The sequence below is a fragment of the Copadichromis virginalis genome, linkage group LG10, assembly GCF_057382275.1.
Source record: "Copadichromis virginalis isolate Kocher_CV1m ecotype Utaka linkage group LG10, C_Virginalis_male_GT1.1, whole genome shotgun sequence".
In the NCBI taxonomy this organism is placed as follows: Eukaryota; Metazoa; Chordata; class Actinopteri; order Cichliformes; family Cichlidae; genus Copadichromis; species Copadichromis virginalis.
Window position 1 is genome coordinate 23,549,098 of NC_140627.1, and position 24,250 is coordinate 23,573,347.

The 24,250-nt window shown below is 39.9% G+C and overlaps 3 protein-coding genes across 3 annotated transcripts in view; 1 reads left to right on the top strand and 2 right to left on the bottom strand.

Annotated features, from left to right (window-relative positions):
* Nucleotides 1–14,188, bottom strand: part of stk10 (serine/threonine kinase 10) — a 38,331-nt gene extending 24,143 nt beyond the window's left edge. Inside the window, exons 1-2 of the mRNA XM_085470729.1 lie at nucleotides 13,690–14,188; nucleotides 2,573–2,737 (exon numbers count right to left, since the gene is read on the bottom strand). Of these exons, the coding sequence (XP_085326855.1) occupies nucleotides 2,573–2,737; nucleotides 13,690–13,848 (324 nt within the window). The 5' untranslated portion in view covers nucleotides 13,849–14,188. The remainder of the gene's footprint in view (nucleotides 1–2,572; nucleotides 2,738–13,689) is intronic.
* Nucleotides 14,189–17,050: 2,862 nt separating this feature from the next.
* Nucleotides 17,051–18,560, bottom strand: cytl1 (cytokine like 1). Its single transcript, XM_085471415.1, has 4 exons — nucleotides 18,408–18,560; nucleotides 18,131–18,175; nucleotides 17,752–17,898; nucleotides 17,051–17,095 (listed from the first exon to the last, which is right to left on the bottom strand). The coding sequence occupies exons 1-4, from the start codon at nucleotides 18,558–18,560 to the stop codon at nucleotides 17,051–17,053; spliced, it is 390 nt and encodes a 129-aa protein (XP_085327541.1).
* Nucleotides 18,561–21,278: 2,718 nt separating this feature from the next.
* stk32a (serine/threonine kinase 32A) overlaps nucleotides 21,279–24,250 on the top strand; it is a 65,585-nt gene continuing 62,613 nt past the window's right edge. Inside the window, exons 1-2 of the mRNA XM_085470736.1 lie at nucleotides 21,279–21,603; nucleotides 22,558–23,065. Of these exons, the coding sequence (XP_085326862.1) occupies nucleotides 23,014–23,065 (52 nt within the window). The 5' untranslated portion in view covers nucleotides 21,279–21,603; nucleotides 22,558–23,013. The remainder of the gene's footprint in view (nucleotides 21,604–22,557; nucleotides 23,066–24,250) is intronic.

Below are 24,250 nucleotides of genomic sequence, written 5' to 3' on the forward strand. Positions count from 1 at the left end.
TTAAAAAGCATTAGGACAATTTATGAGTGTCTTTTTCTTCCGAGTACAGCTGGACACAACTTGATAAAGTCTACAAACCCCTAAAAGCTTTAAAATAAATGGAGCAGGCTTAGCTGACACCGCAGTGTTCCTCCAGTTCGCCACTCTGTACCTTCACAGTGATTTCTTACCTCAATTTAACAGACGGCAAAGGAAAGTAAAAGGCTATTTGCCAGCAAAAAAAATGTTATACAATCGAGGATAACTAAACCTTCAAAAACGCAGGCAAGGTGGTGTAAAAAAAACAAAACAAAAAAAAAACAAAAAACCCAAAAACCCTTAGAAAGTCTTCTTTCTTTGTCAAACTGTACAGCGCTTGACTAGAGTAATGCACTTACAATTTCTCACTGTATCTAGGACTAGGTACTGTTCAATGACCTATTTAAGATTATATATAATATTATGAATTCAATATAATCCAGGCCTACAGACTGTGGGTGATCTTGATTTCCTCAACCTAGCCATAAGCCTGTCTTAATGGGCAAAACTTGAAGAGTGTAGTGGCATTTAGGCTGCACCCGGTCCACACACACAAAAAAAAAAAAAAAAAGACTTGACCCATTACCCACTTTAAGCCTACCTCATGAGTTTCTGACCACTGACACATTTGACAGCGCCAAGTTGCACATGCCTAAAGTAACACAGATTTTTGTAGTATTAGACCGTTTAGACATAGAGCACTCATTAGGGGGAAAAAAAAAGAAAAAGAGAAAATTTGCATAGCTAACTATGAGTAATACTAAGGGATAATGTACTTTTACATGCTAAATGATATGAAATATTCTCTTAGCTGTTTAAATCCTCTCTTCTCCTGCGTCTTTCTTTGCCTCTCCCTGTTTGTTCTTCTCGGTGCTGACATCAGCAATCCCATCTCCACGTTAAAGGCCCCGTTTTTCTCACGCTGTGGGCCAGACTGCCTTGCTAACCTCCAGACCAGATTGGAACAAACAGCCTCTCACTGTCTTCTCTCTTTGTGGTAGAAAGCAGAGCGGGTGGGTCGTCACTGGAATGCACTGACTTACACTGCCCAGTCCACCCAATTGGAGGTAACCAGGGCCTGACCACCAGTAACTACTGGGCTAATTGTTGTGCTTACAGCAATGAGGTGTAGAAACTTTTCCAGATTGTGCTCTTGTAAAGACTAATTACAGACAACCAGTTGTCACTTCAGTGACAATCACAGATACTTTACATACATTTTAAAAACATTTCCAATACTTTTAAGACACTGAGTGTAATTATGTGTTAGACAGAGAAACACATTAATTACTGGAGACAGCTCAGAATTCACATGACAAACAAGGCCTGTTACTCTGAAGCCACAAAACACAGGAAACATGTGGTCTGAAAGCAACAGGCAGAGAGGTATGTACATTTAACTTATCAAGCTAACCTAACAGTTGCACAGGGTCCAGCTTTGACTCATGGGCAATGTTCAACCCCCTCCACATTTTATTTAGGTCAACTACTAAATTCATTGTTGGTTTAATGCATGTATGCAATAAAGCATAATTACATTGTGTTTAGCAATTTTTAGTACATTAATTCTTTATTAAAACATGAGTTTGGCTTTGTTGCGTTACACCTCTGGTAAAGTTTTGACTGATCAGCAGTTCATTAAGTGTTAACTTGAATTTTAATAGCTTACGAGTTCTGTCATGCTTGATTTAAGGCTTACAATTCTAATGCTTAATAATTAACTGAAAACTAACAGAAGAGTCACAAACATGCCAAACTAAACATCTACATTTTGCACTTCTAGTAACCGCAATAATCTTTATCTTTAGCTTTAACACTGCCTTGTAATTCTTCAAATATTTAAAATCATGCCCCGACGTGAGGTCACCATTTGTCTTGGCCAGATAGAGTGGGAGATTACAGAGGGAGTTGAAAAGTTTACACTTGACCCAGTGTATGTGTGAGAAGAAGGAATGATTCAAGAGCAGGGGAAACATAGCTGAGATTAATCCTCATTCTTGTAGTATCATCAGGGTCATTTCTGATGCATTATGTCAGCCAGGGGTTCTTCTGTCATTCCTATTTAGGCAATAGACTCTTCTTATCACTATTTTTACAACAAATCTTGCATACGGAGGAGAAATATACTCAAGATAAAACTGTTGCAATAAAAACAGTTGTCACAGAGTGAAACGGAACATCCCACCAGCCGTTCAACATGCACAGTGAAAATATTTGTTTTGACCCTCTTCACTGACTGTTGAGGTTTGTGTGTCATGGCTTTTTTGGGTCCTGGTTATGAGTGGTTTTGAGAGGAAGACGACTGAAGTTCCTTTAGTGCATTATGCACCAATCTAATTTCAGCCTAAAATCATTGAAAAAGGTCGAATTTATTTAATTGCTTTGTTTTGTTTTTCTCCATCCAGATCATGTTAAAATGTGTAAAGATAGTGTGTCAGTGTTTGTGGTTAACCTCTTTGACAATGTTCAGCCAAAGAAAAATAAAACAAAGAGCCAGAGGGCAGCAAGTCTGTGGTTTGTCTGATTTGCTCATTCAGATTTCAGCATTACCTACCCAGAGTTTATTCTCATAATAGAAAGCATCAAGCAGCTTGACAATGTAGCGGTGGTCACATTTAGCCAAGATGTCAATCTCGACTATGTAATCTTCCAACTCTTCCTCAGATTTGGTCTCGATCACTTTGGCAGCAGCCAGAACTCCTGTCTCCTTGTTTCTGGCCTGTGAAAGGAAAACAGATCAATGTTAAATGAAACATGCATGAGTAATGGCAGACCTTTTTTTTAACTCAGTTTCCTCCCGTTTTTGTGCTCAAAGACTTTCAAAGCAAAAGTAACCAACCCTGTGAATTTAAGTGTTTCAGGTCTCCAGAGAGACCAATTTTTATCATTTAGTTATACAGAAAACATCAACAGTGCGGGAGGTTATTGCCAACATTTAATTTTTCATGGCCCATATAACAGGGAAAAATAAATAAATACACAATATGACCAATGTTAAGATTAAGGGCCACATTTACAGTTCAAAGGCCCCCTTTTTGTTTGAAAATCTACAGTTGGTGATTAACTAAAGAGGTGCAGTGTCATGGCGTAGTCAGAGGTATTTTTCCAGCTAGCCATAATTAATACAAAATGTGTTGGTAGATGATTCTGTACATTTTCCACAGTACTTAAAATCATACAAATGTGAATTTTGCAACGTGCAATTTACAGTAAAATGTGCTAGGGGCGCATCTCATTTTGAGCCTCATGTGACTGTGATAGTTTCCCGTAAGAGTGGTAATTTATTTGGAATGTCAGGCGGTGAAATTATCAAAATGAGCTCATAATTGACAAAGATGGATGGCTCAAAGCTCGGAGCTCGGTGCTAAAGCATTAGCTCCGTCCTTAAATGAGTCTCTCAATGAGTTCTCACTCTGAGTTTCTAGAGACAGAACAATGCCTGAGATTAGGCACACAGCACAGGAACATCTAATGATAAATGAGGTTTGGCTTGGACGGTCTCAGTCGTTGTGTCCTTGGGCAAGACACTTCACCCGTTGCCTACTGGTGGTGGTCAGAGGGCCCGGTGGCGCCAGTGTCCGGCAGCCTCGCCTCTGTCAGTGGGGCCCAGGGTGGCTGTGGCTACAATGTAGCTTGCCATCACCAGTGTGTGAATGTGTGTGTGAATGGGTGGATGACTGGATGTGTAAAGCGCTTTGGGGTCCTTAGGGACTAGAAAAGCGCTATACAAATACAGGCCATTTACCATTTTTATAACCCTCCTTTGGATAAATGCTGGACTCCACCTGAGTTGTCAGTTTTATGCAGAGATAAGATGAGATGCTCAACAGCGAATTCTAACAGTAGAGTTTCTTATATCAAAAACATATTGATTCTCCTTCTCCAGTTACCTCTCTTTTATTTGAATTACAGTTTCCAGAGAGAAACACGTGTAAAACCTGAGCATACACTATATTATCTTACTCACTACCTTGTCAAGTCTGCTCATTTTTGGCAAAACTAATTTGCTCTGCTCTTGGTAGACTGCATTAATAATCTTTTTAAATGAACTAGCTGCATTTATAAATTAGTACGTAACTTTCCACTCCCATCAATGCACTGGGGAATCATGGTAACATGCCCTGCATAGTTTATCTGGCACCAAGAGTCTCAAGTCTTAGTTTGTTCAAAAGAGATAACTTTGATCACAATCTGTGCTGGACTTTATTGTCCATGCTGTAGCCAAACGGAAGAAGACACTCCAAGATCCACACGACAGCAATTAAAATGCTGACTAATATTTACAGGCAAAACTGGAAAGGAAGCTCCACACCCTCCCCTGAGCAACTGAAGAGTCAGAGGAACTGAAAAGAAGAAAATGCCACTTTAGCCAAACCCATCACACGCATAGACAAAGAATTCCTCATCGCTCTGAGTGGTAAAGAGAAGAAAATAAAGCAACAAAACATTCAAACGGTAGAGTGACTCAAACAGCATCAAACACATGACGCTCTCTTGTGTATGAGGCAGGCTTTTTTCAATGTGTTTCTACAGTCAGAAGTAAATATTCACTCCAATCATTGTTAGTGTTCAACTGGAGACAAATGAAGACTTAAAGTGAAGTCAACAACAAATAGCTAAAGGCGGGGTCATCTGCTACACCTCATTTAAACCTGCCCTAAAAAAAATATCAATTCAATTTCTTTGCTGTAAAAATCTAATATCTAGGAAGTGATGGTTTCATCACGATCATGAATGTTGTCTGATTAATATGGTCAATGCATGTGCATATAATGAGCACAAGTGTTTGATTTTATGACTAAATAAGGAAAAAACAAAGAAAAAGAAACAACTGCCTATCCTGGTGAAATCTGGACCCTGTTGTGGTCTACATCCACCCAGTGGCCTGCAGAAACAGACTATATTAAGTCTGGTATCTGAATCCTTCATGGTTTACAGAGGCTGTGGGAAAACATCTGAACAAACACATGAGGTTCACAGCGACACATCCTCATCGCAGTACTCCTTGGACTATGCGCGTTTACCTAACAGAGCTCCGGAGAAGTTAAACTTTCACCAGCAGATTAACCTAAAGTGTGACTCAACAGGATGCGATCTCTTGCCATCAAACAATCAGTCTGTTAACAAGTCTCAACAGTAAACACAGACACCAAACTCTTGCAACTGCTTTGCTAACATTACAGCTCTCTGCAATAGCGCTGTATCAGCTTCAACAAAGTCACCATCTGGGGTCAGATTTCCAAAGAAATGCATGTTTTGACAAGCTAACAATTCCAACTACATGTCTGTGGAAAGCACATCTGACACACACAGTCAACACTGTGTGGGTAACCTTATTTTTAGTACAACAGATTTTTTTTTTTTAAGTTCTTAATTTCCTTGTACAAAATGAAACTCTCCAGACACTTAAGAAATTCGAAACAAGATATTTTATTCTCATTTAGTACAATTCTTCCTTGTCAGACCTGCCTTCCTTGTTAAGTAAAAGGTAACTTGAATTCCAGAAGGTTTATTGGAGTTCTAGTTACTAGTAGAGTGTAAAGTAAAATGATTCAGAGAAAGGTTAAACTTACACACTCCTTAAGCATTTTTTTAATCCATCTAGTCCAACTATTACCCATGTTGGGATATTTAAAATTCCAATATTTCCTTTTTTCAGATATTTGCAACTTCCCTGTTGGCAACACAAATGGAATATGTGTTTGGAATATCCCAACACACAACAATATCGCAAACACGACAACAGGGTAGACAAGAACAGTCGGGCAAAGCATAACCGAGTGAGCAAATAGCTAAACATGACAAATGTTAGGGGAGTCGGTGGAGTTTTTATGTGTTTGAAAGAAAAAGAATACAAATATTGACGAATACATTGAAACATTTAATGTTTAAGTCGAATATCCATATCAATCGTTTAATTAAAAAATAAAAAATAAAATCATACATCAGACAGACTCTGCTCAGAAAGGCCCGTCTCTCATGCACACATGCGGGCATGCACGCACGCACATACACACCCCTTTACATCTCAGTGGGAGCAAGGCAGAGGAATGTGCCTCTGGGCTTCAGCTGGTTGGGGGTAGACTCAATGGGCAGACTGAGAGAAGTGAGTGTCCTGCAGTTATGTGGTCCTTTTTGTGTGGAGTGAGGAATGCATTACGTCAATGAGGATCCTCAAGCATGGTATATAAACACAAACGTGTTTATATATGCACCTTACCATCTGTATACATTCCACTAAAAGGAACAAACATCAAATCTCAAAGGACAAGCTGAATTTCTGGAAACTAGCACCACATCAGTGCACAAGTGTACGCAGTCATATGTGCACGTTTTGGTGTATAAATGGTAATGTGCTTATTGCACCCAACTAAAAAATTGAAAATGTTTTCCACCACATCATCCCATATAAGAAGGATTGTACCTTTTTTTGCACTTTATGCAAGAAATATGACAACATTTTCTAACTTGTAACAGTTTTCCAACTTGCAACTCCTACACAACTCATCTGTTATAGAGCAGATGACACACACACTGATATCAGCTGGCCCAGGGGCCACCTACAGCATTCTTAACATGTTCACTCATGACATAACTAAAGTTCCTCCACTTTTTAAAAAGCATACTCGGGCACCAGATGTTAAAGTTGAATAGGGAAAAATATCACGCTTTATTGAAAACATAAATATCTAATTTATTACATAACGACGGCACACCCACAACCCCTTAAGGAGAAGAAATATAGTCAACTTGATACTGTAGCCGTTGCCATCCCACGAGACAACACTGTTTCAAACCCGATGACTCTTTACTTCCTCTGACTCTACTCCAGAGGAGAACAAATGTCTTAGGCTTTGTTTTGGTCTGGTTTCCATGGTTTCTACCTAAAGAACTTGTTTCTTGTCTGTCCTCATGGTTCAAAGCTCTCTGTCCGTTTTACCATTTGCTCTTGTGGCATTTCAACAGACGGCCTAAGCATTTGTTCACTTTGAATTTTGTAAATTCTGAAAATATCTGATTAAACCACACATCAACTAACAGACTACAGAATGCTGAGTTATTAACCTGGACCACAGACTTATAATTTGGGCTGTTGGGCAATTAAATACTGCCATTATTTAATCTGCAGATTAATTTGGTCTATTAAAAACCAAAGAGTTGCCAAAAAATATTTCATTTACTCCAACATTGCATAACTCCAAAGATTGCAACAGAGTTACCATTTGTGAGCCTGTTGCTATCAAATTCTTAGCATTCAGATTAGAAAAATTATTATTTCCCTATCAAAATAGTTTCTGGCAACCTTTAGATCAATAATATCTCAGAGACTGTGAAAAGAAAACATTTCTTCTGCATCTTTTCATTTTCTTTATGTTTTTTTAATCAATCATCCACCAGCCTACTATCAGAGTGCCTCTGTACCCATCTTTCTGAAGGTGATTTAAGTCTCTCATATGGTTTTCAGTCTACTTAATGTAACACATGTGCAATAAACCCAGTCCATCCTCCTCACTTTGTACGCGAAGCTGTAAATATGAAATGTGTCTGCCAAACCTGCCTGACTTAGTTTTCCCATACTACTTTCTGAAGCTCCTGCTAGACAAAAGAATTAGAAAGGGGCAAGGACAGATGTTACTGTCCTGTGTGTCCACCTCCACACATACTGTAGGTACTGATAGACTAAGTAAACATAAACATACAAAAGCACACACTTCCAGTCTCCTGTGTTTGTGTGGCAGTCTTTTCAAAGTTAATCAGGACTGGAAGCAATAATGTTAAATATCCTGTGTTGACTAAAGTATTAATGATTAATGTGGATGTTTTGATTCAAAAGCACATGCCTGGATAATACAGCAGCTAAAACCCTAATCTCAACCTTAAAAATAAACTTAGATTAACGTTTTCGTCATTTTTAAAATGTATCTTTGTTATTGTTAAGAACATTAAAAAAAAAACCTAATTAAGTGACATGTCAAGGGACGAGGTGACCTTATGTGACTGATTACACAGAGAACTTTCTCTGGGGTCACTCACCTACAGGCTGAACAGGCACTAAACACATACAGCTCCCTTCAGGAGAATGTGTGCACGGTAGACCTTTGTCCCTTTATAAACCTGTGAACCGCCTCGCCCCTACAGGCCCTTCCCACATGTCTGCGAGCAAGAATGTGGTTCTTAGCTCACATATATAACTCACACCTCTTATTGAGATGCAAAGTATGGCACAAGCAGCACATGTTAAACAGCTACATGTAGGATGTTGACTTATTTATCTCTTGTTCTGTGATGGCCGTCTCAAGTGCCAAGTGGAACATTTGAGTATTTCTGGTTAGTCAGGCAACAGTGTCAAAATCAAAGGTGTCATTACTGCTGGGGATACCTTTGACTCACTTTTTGTAGTCCTAATTTCCTTTTTATTGCCTCTGCCACCTTCACATTTCCAGTATGAATCAGTAAGAAAATGCTTCTAAAGTGGGCTTGACACTCGCTTAAAGGTGGGAAAGAAATGAGCTGATCAAAATAATTAAAGCTCGCCTGAGTCACCTTTTGCTATTGTTTGCGTACAGCAATTAGACCTTATAGGAAGTAGAAGTGACTGAATAGTGCATTTGCCTGGATTCATCCACCCAGTCAAGTCACCAGCTCTCCTATCTTCTTGGTAAAGGTTGTTGTTCGCAGCTTTTGAGAAGGGCCCAAGCCACTATCTTGGAGCCCCCCCATCCCCAAGCTCCCTACACTTTAGGCCAAACTGACAAACCACTACGGAGTAATGGATTGTGTTTTTTGTGATAAAAAAAAATAGAAAATACTGATTGGGCGTAAAGGTCAACAGTATAAATGGTTTATGTGGAAGTATGTTACCCAGTAAAGTATGAAAACTAATGTAGTCATCATCTTTTATTTACTGGATATGATGCATTCATGTGACATAGTAAAAATGTTCTTCCAAAAAAAAAAAAAAAAAAAAAAAGGCACAAGGAAGCGTACCTATAACTCTCACATGACATATTTTTAACAGGAAAGGAAATTACTAATTTGCCACTGCTACTGTTTATTAGGTTTTTTAAGTTCCAAGACAGTAAAGATGAATGATAAAAAGCCTTCAGTGTGGTTGTCACTGCTCCTAAGAGCAGGGCTTCTCTGGGTCTAATCTCAAGAAGAAAGTAAAGTAAGAGAAGAAGAAAAGTGACTAAAATGTTTCAAGGCTGCGTAGCCAGTGCTTACCTTTCACCTAGACATGTGAATGGCTCTGCAAACCCAATCATTATGGCTAACCCCTACCTTAAAAAAATAGATTAAAGACATGAATGTAGCTATGGCTCTATTGTGAAATACCAGAAGCTCTTACAGCGAAACGCATCAGTGAAGAACAAAGATTGTTTGACATATTTTCTTCTTTCAACGCCAGAGCATGACTCTTCCTCCTCTATCAAAACCACTGACTGTAAAGACAGCACAAATGTATGAATTTAGACTACTACTGGGACTACTGGGCAAAGGATACCTGACTGGAACAAATTTGTACAAAAACTGCCTAACAATGAAGCAATGAGCCTTTTCAGGATGTGAAAGTTGTGATCAACATTGCAACATGCCCCAAATTCAACCCCAAAGTCACAAAAACAAAGCAGGTCAGGGAGGCAGGAAGTTATAACATACAATACCACAGACAGCCTTGGAAGAAAACCTGTAACACTTAATTCTTTAATCAGTGATACACCGGCCTTCAAACCTTGACTTTCATGACAAAGGAGTCAAACTTCCTGAGTGCAGACTAGAAGAATTTAAAGCACACCACAAAACCAAGCTCGGGCAAGTACTGCATGATTACCAGATTAATCAGAAAAAGTGTACAAGTGACACAAATGTAGAAAATCTGATATAACTGAAAATTCTAAATCTTTCATTTTCTCGATTGCTAATGCTGTCCGAGTATGAACTCACACATATCAGAAATTATCATGTAGATCATTAACCTCAGACCTACAACTAGAAACACAGATCACGGCTTTTGTAAATGCCGATGACAATGTCATCACGAGGATAACAGGGACTCCAACCATTCTGAGCCCACACCCATCCAGCTGGGCTCTTATCAGTCACCGTGGGCCCAGCTGCTCCCTGAGATTAGACCCAGGGAAACCCTGCTCTCGGGAGCAGTGACGACAATGCCACTGAAGTCTTTTTAAACATTCGTCTTGGAGCCACTCTTGATAACTGTGAGCATTTCATATGAACCTTGCGGCTTTCCTTCACAAAAAGGAAGTTGCAACCTTTGCCCCCTCCTACTCACCATGTGAGTTTCTCTTTGACTTCACAGTAGATGGTAATCATATTTTAAGTGATTTTCTGCAAGTCTTACAAAAAAACTACATAGAAGAGAAATGTCTTGTTTTATGCCTTTAACCAGTCCAGGATTTCCCACAACATTTTGGCCCGGTGTATGACCACATTTCTCCAACCTAATGTGCATAAATAGAGTTTTTTAAAAGTTTCAAAGATGATCAGATCCGTTACATTAAGTACTGTGGCCTAAACACTTGGCCGACTACCGTACTCGTTTCGTTTTTGCCATAGTTGAGGCCACCTACACACTTTCTACTACACAACATCCAGGCTGAACACACTGTCAGACCAACAGGGACAAGATTCACTGCGCTTTTCATCCCACAAAGGGAATTTGACAGCGCGTAACCTTAAAGCCTGTGTGTGTCTATGGAAACATTTCACTAGCAGCAGCAGGCTAGTGTGCTCAGTGGCACGTGGCTCATTAATTAGTGAGAAGGGCTATACAACTCAATTGTTTCATGCCTCACTTGCAGCCACAACACCTTCATACACAAGCGCAAGACTCCTTCCAACAAGTGCAAACACGCACAGAGCAAAGACATCATCCTATGACACACTGAATCTGCAGGAAGTGGAATATGAAACTTGATTAGCCAGTGATGGTTTATAAAAAAAAAAAAAAAAAAAAAAAAGCCTACAGGGAGACAGAAGTGTCACAGTGTTGTGGGTGTGTGCATTACATTGCGAAACAAACCAGCAAGTAAAAGACTGATAACAAGCATCAAAATCCAATTTAGCATTTAACTAGTGCTAATAAAATTTAACTGCAATTTGAATCTAAACGTAGCACTGATTGCACACAGATTTTTTTTTTGTGGTCAAAACTAACTTACTGACAAGTAAAATGTGCTCTAAGGTTAAAGATATGTTTGGCCCTCGAGTGATAAATGCAGTGTTAGAAACATCGGCTTTCCATTTAGCTGCTCTATAATCCCATTTAACTGCTGCTGGACAGTGATACTTTAACCTCATTAACAGAGCACCAGAAGGTGTAAACAACAGCATGTTTGAGTACATGTTTGTATCTGTAGCGTCCTGTGATACTCAGACTCATTAACAAAATGAATATTCTGCATTCAGGTAATTTATGCATCAAAGTATCAACCAACACAAGTGCACGCTTGTACTTATAGCACTTGGATGACAGATATTTGCACAATATTTTGACCCTCAATCTCCAGCAATAAAAAAGTTAGAAACACAGGCTTAAGTTTTATAGACAGTCATATTTTTTTTCCTAGCAGCCTTTCAATAATGGAAAAGTACAGTTTCACCTACAGGGAAGAATATATTCGATAACTGGGGGAGTATATTGCATTTTATGAGATCCTTCTTTCACACTGTTCCTGGGTTACAGCCATGCACACACATAGATTGATTTGTCCTTAGCACTACCCTTAAGCCTGGGAGTTGTTATTCTCCTGCTGGTGACATTAACCTTTGGAGAATCAGCCTGTGTGGAGCACTCGGTACTCTCTAGCAAAACTGCACAATTACACAAATCTGTCCTCAATCTCAAAGACCGAAACAAAAACAAAAAAAGCTCTACAAGCAGCGGTGTCCGACAAATGAAATTTATACTTTCTTCTCCTGCTGCCCATTGCACATCAACAGCCATCTTTTTTGTGACTCCTGCCCTCCCCCAAACAGTTTGACAAGTAGATGATCTCACAAGTGACAGGACACAGAGCCTCCTTCCCTCACGCCTGCTCTATCAAATACTTCTAACATCTGAAAGCATGTACAATTCACCACACAAGGCCTTTCCCTCCCACAGATGGGCCAATTATTCTGAGGTTTGGGAGCAGCGAGAGGAAGCCGTCTCCTGATGCAGTCCCACAGTTTCCTCTCTTGGCCATCGTCTGCTCTTGCTCTGCCTCCCTCCACTCCATCTGACAGCTGCAGGTGTGGAGCTGTCCTCCTCCAACCAACTGAAGGAGGAGAAACAGGAACCCAGGCAAATATAGTGTGGAAGGGACATTACATTTTGTAAGCTTGCCAGTTGTCTAAGTAGCACTTAATCACACTAGATGTACCAGCCACTTTCATTTGGCTTTAGCTTTAAACACTTTGGAGCTGAAGTGGACTGTGTGTACTTCTGCACTTAGAAACCTGAGTAATCCTTAAAACCTGAGTAATAAACAGCAGCTTATTAAAGGTTTCTTCAGATTTAAAGAACCTTGTACCAGGTCCCTGCCTTAGCATCTCAGGAAGAAAACTCAAAGCACTGTGCGTTTTCATAGTATGCTTCACTGTTAAGATAAATTATGCAACTTCACTTCTAGCTATAACTTGATCGCCATGTTACTATTTTCTTTTCATTAAATTGCATCCGTGGCAATAGCTTTGCTGGAATAGTGAGCATTATGGTGCTCTTCACACCCATTTCCCCACATGTATGTAAACTTTCCAGTAAAAACAAAAAAAAGAAAAGTCTAAACAAGGTGGGGTCCTCTGAAAAGACTGCGCTCTCTGTTCAGTGCAGAATTCTGCTTAAAGCATCACTTCTTCCACTGAGGCCCCTGATGTGTCAAAGACCTTCACTGTGCTCCACTGGGCTGTGTAGACACAGAAGGCCTGTGCCCCGCGTTGCAGAGGGCAGTGAATGTCTTACAGAGCCAGATTAAATATCTCCACTGAGTCAAAGTGCTGATGGTGGTGGTGCTGCTGGTAGTGGTGCTAAGGTGCTTTCACTGTCCCTGCAGGCTGACTCAACAGTGGAGTCACATCATGGCACATCATGGCAAATCCTCCACATGGCATACATAATTTCAACTGCATTCACACAAGTTCTGAGAGGTCAGACCTGAGAGAGAAAAGAAGAGAGGTGCATCGAGGAGCCACACAGAAGTAGTAGTCACCCATGCTGATTCTAAATATTTAGCAAAACTTTCACATGACAGCCAAAGTTAATGTAATGACTGCATGGGTCTGTTTAACATAAGAACTCTTGACCAGCAACATAGTTCAGATATCTGTCATATTACAGCAATGCTGGGATGGTTCAGCACCCACAGGTGAATGGAACTAGTCCACACCCAAAGGATGCAAGGCTTTAAAGTGTGTGACAGGTGGGGGAAAAATACACAGAAACACCCATTTGAAATGAAACTGGTATAAAGTATATATTAGGACGTTTACTACATTTTGTCAGAGTAAACTTAAGTAACTTTTTGATATTCAAGGAAGTTTTCATAAGCACAAACAGGCAACTTATCAACATTTCGAGAGGACTACTTCATTTGAGGACAAATGGGGTTCTTGGGGTTCTACAGCATTGTCAGACAACAGGTGCCTCGTGTCTTTTGAGAACACACTTACCTTGTAGACCTTTCCAAAAGCACCGTCGCCCAGCTCGCCAATAATTTCCCAAATGTCGTTGGGATTGACGTCCCGATTGACGTGCTCGTACTGTTTGGCTTTCTTTTTCATATCCATGGTGGGTAGACGAAATAGTTTACTGAATCTACCGAACGCCATTATTAACAATGTACTAACTTCAACTTTAAAAAGAAAAAAATATATTTAAAAAAAAAAACTGTCTTGAGCACGAGAGCACTAGGCACGCAGAAACGTGCAGTCCGCTAAAAAGAAAGTCTTATCTACCAATTTACAGCGTCACTTTCAGCGTCCTTGAGAGAAGAAAAAGAGAACTGGGCTGGTTCACAAAAAAAGAAGAAAAAGTTAATCTATTCCGTCCATTTCAGCCCGTGGGCTCTGTCGTGGAAACTTGGCGTAATCCAATTAACAGGCTGTGGTTAAGTGCTGGGCGCGCGGTGACCACCTGCTGCTACGAAGACACGATGGAATTGCTGCTCGCCTGTCTGGCTGGGCAACTTGTTGATTCAAAATAGCCCCACCTCGTTTCTGAACAGCGCTCGCGCTGCCGACATGGAAATGTAGGAAATGTAGTTCCTTGGGTAGAACGAGTCGGTTGATATACAGCGTCGAGGCGGTAAAACAGGACTTCATGTCCGGGTTGATGCTCGGCGTGCTCTCTGACAGCGGCGGCGTCTCCTTCAACTTCAACAGCTGTGCTGTATACCAAAGTATAACCCCTGTAAGAACATTTAGACTGCATGCATGAAGTTAGGACACCATTATATACAGATTTTGTCTTCTCGTTCTCCTGTTTAGGTGTTCTGTTTGCTTTTTAAAAATATATCATTAAAGGGCAAAAAAGAAAACAAATTTGGGTGATTTTTTATTACAGCTCGTTTACAGTTTTTAAAGCTCATTAATCAATATCAAAAAGAAAATGCACTGGTTTCTTCTTACTTTCGTTTGTATTTCCTTTTAAGCTACATGCTGGTTAAACTTCACTCAACTGAAAAAGCAAGGCCACACCGCCCTCTAGTGGGAAAGTCATTGTTTTTCTGCGTAGTATGTGGGAAATTTGACGTCGGGAGAATGAAGAAAATGATGGTAATGGTAATGGTAAATGGCCTGCATTTGTATAGCGCTTTTCTAGTCCATAGGACCCCAAAGCGCTTTACACTACATTCAGTCATTCACCCATTCACACATGATGGACATATTATCAAGGAGACTTGTCGTCAATCCTGATATTTGTATAAATACGTAATTATATAAGTGGTGTCCGTGGGGCCCTTTCCCAAAAGAAAAATAATGTAATTTATTATTATTTCAACCTCTAATTCACTGCCATTATCTCATTTTCTCTGAAGATCCTATCACCTGACACATTTTCCATGACTTCACATTATCGTGTGAAAGACAATGTTTACAACATGGTAGTGTGAACTGTTATAATGTAAGCTTGGAGACGGTGGCACTGATAAAAAGAGAAGAGGTGGACTTGGAGGTGGCAATCTGACACACAGCCAGCCGTCCACATCAAACAGAATATCAGGGAGGTTATCTATGTTTCTGAAAATGACCTTCCATGACAACTGAGTAAGATTGTTTTAAAGATTATTGTATGAGTATTGTAAAATTTCTTTGAGTGTTGAAATATCGGTGAGAAATAAAACAAGTAATATATATAAAAACGTGTAAACATGCATGGAAATGCAATATTTAAGGCAAAAACAGAGTGTGTATAATTCTAACAAGCTTAAAAGTCAGTATTTTATTCATGAACTCTCTTAGCCAGACTTTCTACTAATTTCTTTAAATGGTCTTCAGGATTAGTTCTCCATGCTTCTCGCAGGACATTCAAAGCTCTTCCTTGGATATTGGCTCTCTTCTGCTCTGTTCTCTGTCCCACACAGCTTCAGTAATGTTCAGGCTTGGGCTTTGGGGAGACCAATCCATGACTGATGTGTGTACCATTGTGTGTTTTTCCATCCATGTATGCTTTTACTGCAATGGCAGTGCATTTGGAATCATGTTGAAAAATTAAACCTCTCTTGAAACCTAGTCATCTTCTTTTTTATTTGCATGGCTAGAGACATAAGGAGAATACATTTTTGGACAACTCAACTGATTTAACTTCTATTCTTAGGAAGCCAGCTTGCATCTTCTTCTTTCAGCGGCTCCCTTTAGGGGTTGCCACAGCAGATCATCTGCCTCTATCTCGCCCTGTCCCATCCTCTTCTGTCACACCAACCCTCTGAATGTCCTAGAATACCAGCTTGTATATTAGGTACAAGAAAATGTGTCTTATACTTAAAAGTATAAGAACTAAATCACCAGTTCTGAATAAATCAGCTTGTTTCACACAGTAGATAAAACAGAGGGATGTTTGTTTCAAAAATGTAATGACTTATGAAGTGAAAAAGACCGGTGCACTGTCTTACTGGGGCACAAATGATATTTTCCTGCTATGGCAAATGAAAATGACGGTTGCAGATACCTCACAATCCTTACTGTTGCGTGTCATGTGTTCCAGTTTTGACTGTATTTAAAACATGTAAGGCACAAAAGAATTACTGTGATATTTCCATCGTAAGATGCAATAAAGCTTACTGCTGGATCATGCTGGAGCTTACTTTTAATACCAAACCTTATATTGTGTTGCAAAGTCCATTTTACACATTGGGAACATATAAAAGCAGAACAGTCACACCTCAGCGTCAATTTAGTAGCTTGTTTGTGGCTATTACAGATGTTTTTAAAGACGACAAAAGCAAGATAGAAGTGTCTTGGCTGACAGATCTTTTACTTGTCTGTTACTGTTACTTAAGCGCTGCCCTAATACAGTCAGTATGACCTCCACTATGCACTATGCAATATGCTTATCTGGCACCCTGTGTGTGAAAAAACCCCTGCAAGAAATATAATGAATGCTGTCTTTTATCACATTTGGCAGATCAAAGGTACTCAGAAGGCTCAGTTTTAATTTGCTTCCATAGGGGTTTAACTCATTAGTCAGCATTAAAAGTTTTTGCATACTTATTCAAACAACTGTCTATCAACCAAACATGTGACTCTATTCATTCTATAAGAAGCCTGTGTAATATTAAAAAAAATAATGCATCTTATTCTGTAAAATATTTTGCTTTATCATCTAGTTGGTAATAAATGTCATTACAAAGAGAATGCATGCTTATAACATCAGAATCACAATATGGTTTACTGAGGTGATCTCATACTCATGTCTTCCAGGTTGTTTTTTTTTTTCTGTCATTACTTGAAGAAATAAAGAATGTCCACTGAGACTCTCGCTGTCTATCAACGTTCTCGGTGAGCAGCTTGAAATATTTCAGCATCCAGGATGTCAGCGCTCCAGGGCAGAGCAGTCAAAGGCTGTGAACACCAAGTCCTATGAAAACAAAACACACCATGGGACACCGGTGAGGGAGGTGTGAACATTTTAGCAGTGACTTGTTTTTCACTTGATAAATAATGTTTGTATATGCTTTATGTAAGCCACAGCAGAAGGTTACCTTTCTCTCTAATGTAAGTGAATTTACTCTGACCCTTCTCTGAGGCATTGTGGCCTCGGCTAGACGGGCAGATCAGTCATGTCAGGACACTAATAGCAGACCCAGATGGGTCTGACATCACAGATCAGGTGAGTGGGATCAAATGCTCACAGAGCACAGAAGGTTATTCATAATCTGCATCATAAACCCTGCTTAATCCTGCGAAATCACCAAGTGAGTGACCCAGTAAACAGCAGTTAGTTTGAATGCATCTCATCACTGTTAGCCTGTTTTCAGTTTATGAAACTATATCAGGTGCATGGGTGAGTTAAAACGCAGCTCAGTGACTACATATTCAATAAAAATCTGGTTTAATCAGAGCTATACGTTTGATCTTAACTATGAATTGTAATTTACTTTATGACGTTTCTAGAGTTTCCAGGCGAAAATGCACTACACCACACTTAAGTCCCACAAGATGGGATGTTAATATCTGATATATGATTGAGTATGGCACAGTTTACACTTATTTAGACAGCTTGTCTTGTCTTACCCCGTGGCATCTCTCTGACATGATGATGAAGAGCTGTCGCATAGTGACACCCAGCTTCCTTACGTCTCTGGTGTAAGCACAGCGGCGCTGTCGCAGGCCCTCCACCATTTGGAGGTAGGTGCTCATTTTGTACATCACACAACCATTCTGTCATGAGTAACAATTAGTGTCCCTGCGCATGATTTACTGCAGCTAAAGTTTGGAGTCAAAATACCACATAAGTGAGCGTCAAAAATGCAGGGACGGCCAGATTACTCAAAACAATGTGTGTAGATCATCGACAGAACGGAGAGCGCAGAAAACATTTTCTTTTCGGAATGTTATATGGCAAAAATCATGCCATTTTATTATTCTTTTTTAATAATAAAGACATACTTACATGAACATCAATGTAGAGATTTGGCATGTGTGCCATGCAGTAACTCTGGATGAAAAGAATGACAGCTATCAAGTCTCACAGATTTTACAACCTTTCCTGACTTTCCATGATTTCTTTGAAATTATGTTTCTCATGTCACTAAAGCCAGCTGAAATAATATACAATTATGTATGTAAAGTACAGAATCTTTATTATTTACAAGTTTTTAAACAGTTAGAATAGTTATAAAATACCACTTAAGTGTAAAGTAAAATAAAAAATTACCAAGCTGACTTACAGTCTCTGGGTCCCTTTTCAAATCTGCTGCCCACTGGGTGAGGTCCCGGGCCATGCTCAGCACCTTAGTATAGCATGTTGGAGGGTAGAAAGGGTAGCTCAATATCAGCGGCATCAAAGATGAGATAAACAACACGTGTTTAAAGATCGCCATGACTCACTGACACCTTGTGTACCAGCAGAGCTTTGGTTTGGTTGTGTGACCAACGCTCACATGGAGCCACGTATGCATCTGGATGGATTTTAACACACCCTTTGTTTACTCCAAAATAACTGTGAAGGAATGACAGGGGAAGATCCTTTGTGATGCAATAACGCAGATTTGCATGCATTGTGTGCATTTGAGTTCAGCATCGATTCTCCTCTTCTAATGGATACAAATTTAAAATAAAGTAAAAGATACAACTTTGAAGTTGTATCTGCATTACTGCTCAGTAGCTAGAAAATATTTTTTTTTATTGTTATATATGAATATATGAATCTTTAGAAACAGTGTTTTTTTTCACTGACAGTGATAACTGTTGGGAAATGAACTACAGATTCTGATTATGTGTAGCATTTGGTAAGTGTTCTCTCCACCACAGATGATACATTTTCATACACTTTTTTATGTCAACAATTTTTATTTGTATAATACATACAAACTGTGAAGCTAACTGCACACTATGAATTTTCCAACTCAGCATAGAGTACTTTTCGCATTAAATTGGCGCATGTCTTAGTCTGTATATATGTTTTTAATATCTTCTATGCAGGAGGAGAGGAGTCCAGATAGTTTAGATGTTGAATATCCCAATGAAGGCATTGAATTAGTTTTCCATTAATGGCTGGAGCATCAGCTTCACAATGATTTTTACTAATTGCCTCATCAGAACTAAACTAAAATACCAAATAAACAAATGAATAAGTAAAGAAGAAACATAGCAAACTCTTCTTTAACAAGCTAATGTAAGAGCTAGTGATGGACTTAAAAAATCACTATATATTACTGGTTAATTTAGAAAAAAAAGCATTTGTTTATGAATATGGGAACAAGTGGTTGTTAATGTCATGTGTGGTCATACCAAATAGCTTCACTGCAACAACTATCAATTTTCAAAATGTAAAGCAGATGAGTTGTACACTTTTTTTAAAGCTGGCATTTTCTCCCCCCCTTTCTCACTGTCCCTCTCCCCTTCTGTTTTTCCTTTCCTTCCTCTTTCTTTCTCCCTTTCCTATCTCTCACTCATGTCTGTCCCGTCTGTAACATCTGAAAATAAAATATAATAAATAATAAAAACAAAGATCGACCAAATGGACCAATACGGCAATGCCACGATGATCCATTTGGCAAAGTAAATCCATTGGGTATCCTTGTTGGTCTTCAGACAACAATTCTGATGGCTAAAGAACCAAATGGGACAGGCGAAAAAAAAAAAAAAAAAGCTGGCATATAACAGTTACTTAGCCTAGCCTTGCCAACTACCCTTGCTGTATAAAGTTTGACTGCAGTTAGGCAACAATCTCATTTTTATCCATTAGATGGGGCTAATTTCACAGACTTGTAGGCTCTATAGTTTCTGCATAAAAGTTCTGCAAAAAAAAAAAAAAAAAATCACCACTCCTCTATTCAAATCTGTATCCAGTATAAATGGGCATAACAATGACAGCTTCCCTTTTCCAAATAAAAATCTCCCATTTTCACTTACAAAACTGGGAAAACAGGGACGCATTTTATGACCTCAGGCATGTTATGTAGCTTGACTTCATCTCTGCCCCTGTGTGATCTGAGCCTGCCGTTATTCATCACATCTAAAAACATGTAAACTTCCCAATGCTGTCAAATGCCCAATAAGGGACTGGCCTGGTTTTGAATGATATCTGCTCCCACTTCATAGCGTGGGGCGATCTTGTCAGTAAGATGGATGACCAACTCTGAGCATCTTAGCATGACGGGCATAAAGAGGAAGTGCAATGTAAGCATGTCTTGCATGCCCCAGTCCCACTACTCAGCCATTCTCCTCTCGACCTTGGCTTGCTCAATTAGCAGGGGGAGGCAGGAAATAGTGCAGTCCTGACTATGGATGGATGTGTTTTACAGTTAGTAGTTAATGGCTGCAAATGTTAATATATAATCAGTGGCTGCACTAAAGAACTATGGCCAAAAGGAAATCCAACTGCATTGCAGTAAGCAACATACTTCACATATTTAATGAAGATCATCATCTACATCATCATGTATAGGTAAAGATGTAGGTCTCTGCATAATTATATATTATAAAATGTGGAAAGACTGTCACTACCTATGTGTCTGTTCTCACAGGTAGGCAATAAGAAAACTTATAACGCTTTTGACTATTCAAGAATATGAACTCTGTATTGATAGCTGGCATGAAACAATACAATAAAGTACACTAAGATCTGCACAGACTCAGAATGGAACACTAGAGGGACATTATACATGGAGAATTATGGACGCTAATTACTATTTCCATATAATTTTAAAAGCTATTATGGTGCAGCAGGCTCAGCTGGACTATAAAGAGACTTTCACCTGGGGCGCCTGGTGGAAACAGTTCTGGTGCCAAGAAGTGGTTACAACTTCTTGTCAACACAGTATGAACACTGACTCCATGGTGGCAACTATAGGGAAATGAGCAATATGAGGCAATTTCAAAGTGATGGTCTATACAGTAAGAGAAGATCAGCATTGGGTGATTTTTAATAGCTGAGCGGGGGGGGGGGGGACTGAATGGGAAATCTGATTTTTCTCAATGTGGAATTTCACTAGAGAAGTATTAATGACTAAGGATTCGTGGAAAAAAACCGAGGGAAACCTCAGCCCCCACTACAGCAGCCCACGAAACGTGCCTCTCCCAAGGCGCACGCGGGTGGCCAGCTCTTGAACAGGAGGTCAGCCGCTCATCAGTGTAAGCAGCCCAGTAGCAGCAACCCCCCCCCCCCCGCCGCCAAAATATCTGTGTTTCGTCGGCTCTGTCGTCTGTCCTGTTGTCCTCCAGAAGCACAGCGCAGGATTTCGCATTGTCGGCACATCCCGCAAGTCACGTCTTCCCGTGTGGTACCATTTGTTTCCCGTGGCAGATGTCCCGGTGCGTCGTCGTCCGAACACGGGACTACAAGTGATGCTTTGAGCAGCACTGTTGCTCTTCACCTCTCTGCAGCAAAGCGGACTAGAAATGGTCCTATGCTCAACTAAGGTAGGTAGGTGCCCACGGCTGTCCTGCATGGAAGCGTGGGGATACTTTATATTCAGCGCATGCTTTCCTATTTGATCAGATAAGGGCTCCCGGCACAATGTCCTCTGCGGGGTGCTCAGCACTGCGGCTTCCCGCACTACTTTTTTGAATATTTCATATTTACCCAAGAGGGACATTCACCTTCGCGGTGGTGACCTTATCACGCAGTCTCAGGATGACATTCATTAACGGGCTTCCCCAAAGGACTGCATGCAGGCAGTTTACCTACATATCACATTTTAGACCCTCGTTCTTCCTGAAGATACTGACAGGCACTAAAGCGTGACATTAAAGGATTTAATGGAAAACCACTGAAATATGATACGATGTGTTAGGAAATTATCATGCCATTTAATCACTTCAAGTCACTTCTTTGCAACTCATAATTGCATTGTGCATAACTGTTCTGTAAAAACTGAATTTTTCTTTTCTTTTCTTTCTGGAAAAAAAATAGAGAAACTTTTGAAATCTCCTGTCCTAAAAAGGCATCTGAATGGCTTCCATTCACAGTACATAACACCACCCTAAATCAAGCCTGCAGCTTTTTTGCTCTTAATGGAAAAAACCTTACCATTCATCACACTTGCACTGTTCTGTGGGATGTGCTTATGATTAAAATATATAAATTCAATTATTGATAAATGATGGGAAAAGTAAAGGAGGAAGGAATGAAGGGGTAGGAAGTGGAAAAGAGATCTGGATATGTAAGAAATGCAAATAGCAGTTATTTTTTTTACCTCTTTCACTAACTAAGTAAATTTCCTAATCAAGCCTCAGTGAGTTGTTTATGTACTGCTGCTATTAAAGTTTGTTTATTGGTATCTTTAAAGTCTGCTGCCTCTTCCCCCTCTTCCTCTCTGTCCCGCCTTCTCTCACTCCGATGGCGGTGTCATGTTTGCCTGCCTTCCTGCACAGGTTAGACTCTCAGTCATCAGAGGGTCAGAGGCAGAGGCACATCACCCACCCGCCTCCTGGCTTGGACGAGCTGCCCGTCTGCCTGCAGTCGCCTGAACAGCAGCGAAGACAGACAGGGAACGTACGCTGTAGTTGTGCTGCCTGTGTGTGTGTGTCTGTGTGTTTATGTGTGCGTGTCAGCACTTCAGTGCCTTTAGTGTTTTCCCCAAGTCCTTCACTCTCTGTGGGCGCGTGTATGGATCCAGTGATGTGTGGTTGTGTCAAGGTGGGCAGTTAAGAGGAAGACGGGACCTATTCAAGTCAGCAAAACGCAATCGAGCACGTGAGGCTGTCTGTGTGTATGTGTGTGTGTTTGGGGCCAGTTGTTGACCAGGCTATGAGTGAGTCTCAGAGGGAGAGCTGTTCGGTGCTGAGTTGAGTTGAGCACAACAGGAAAAATCCACAAGAGAAGCAACCATGGGGCTTGGCCAGTCCAGCAAGGCTCCAGTCACAGAAGACACAGATGAGGGTGAGTATTAAACCTTTAAAATAGTTCTTGTTTCACTTCTTTTCTACTTTTAGTGTCTTTACTTTGAGATTAACATCTAAACGAAACCAAAGACAGCAAAGGATGGGAGCAGGATTCACCACCACTGAGTGATTGGCTTAACCCGTCTTTTCTTCAGCTTTTTTTGATATGCAAAGATGTTTCCATCCTCTTTCCAAGATTAAAAGCACTTACAGTTAATGCATAGAAGTGTAACATGCTGATTAGGTCTGCAGCCACTCCTCATCAGTAAGGAAAAAGAGGAATACCTCTTGATATACAACTGTTTAGCTTTAATATGAGCACAACAGTGTATATATTTTTTGCAAATATTCTTATAGTTAGGCGTACAGGAGAGAAAAACAAAAGCTGTTTACTGAATGCCAAAGACATTCATCAAAACTCATCTGTTTTTTTCTTTAATTCTTTATTCTTTACATCTATCATTATTGATCACCCAAGTCTTGCATGGTTAGGAATTGTTTTTCTTTTTCAGGCTGATTGCAGTCAAGGGAGCCTTTGATAGGACTAGTACTTTAACTCGGAAGCTCCTGGTTTGAATAAATTTTCTTTTTCTTTGTGTCCTGAGTAGATAATAGTCTGTGATGTTATTGATCTGAGTCAGTCTCGGAAATTAATTCCACTCTGGCGGAACCCCAAGGCCTTCAAAAAAGTCTGTGTTACATGAGTCAGTAATTTAGTCAGAAGTGGAGTGGTTTTTCCAGGTTTTCTTACCTTCTTCTCTATATCCAGTATATCAGGTGATGTGATATATTTGTGTCTTTTTATAAAGTTGCAGACTAAGGCTGCATTTAGCCAAAGGTTTAAGCCAGGGCAGGATGCTACTCTACTCTCCTAATTATCATTAGAATTTTAGAAACATAGCTATTATGCGACCAACCAGAGTCCGATTTTTCACTCTGGCCCACACTCTCTAATGAAATCTGTTGTTTTCTCTTTTTCAATCGAGGCAACCTTTATCAAAGATCAAGTAATTATTCATGGTTAACCCTGATGCTTAGTCATCTCGTGTGCTATTCTGGAAATGTCATTCATATCGGAGCTCCTCTGAACTCTCGAGTTAATGCCATAGTGTACCTTCTTTGACACTTCTCTTTCTCACAAATAAAGCGTGGGTTATGAAGCGCCTTGAGGCGACTTTTGTTG

Bases quoted from the DNA above. Each gene is read 5' to 3' on its own strand.
- cytl1 (XM_085471415.1), bottom strand. From the start codon at position 18,560: ATGGCGATCTTTAAACACGTGTTGTTTATCTCATCTTTGATGCCGCTG. The intron at 17,899-18,130 runs GTAAGTATGTCT...TACTCATGACAG, and splicing joins ATCTCTACATTGATGTTCAT to AATGGTTGTGTGATGTACAA. The intron at 17,096-17,751 runs GTAAGACAAGAC...TTGTTTTCATAG, and splicing joins TGTCAGAGAGATGCCACGGG to GACTTGGTGTTCACAGCCTT.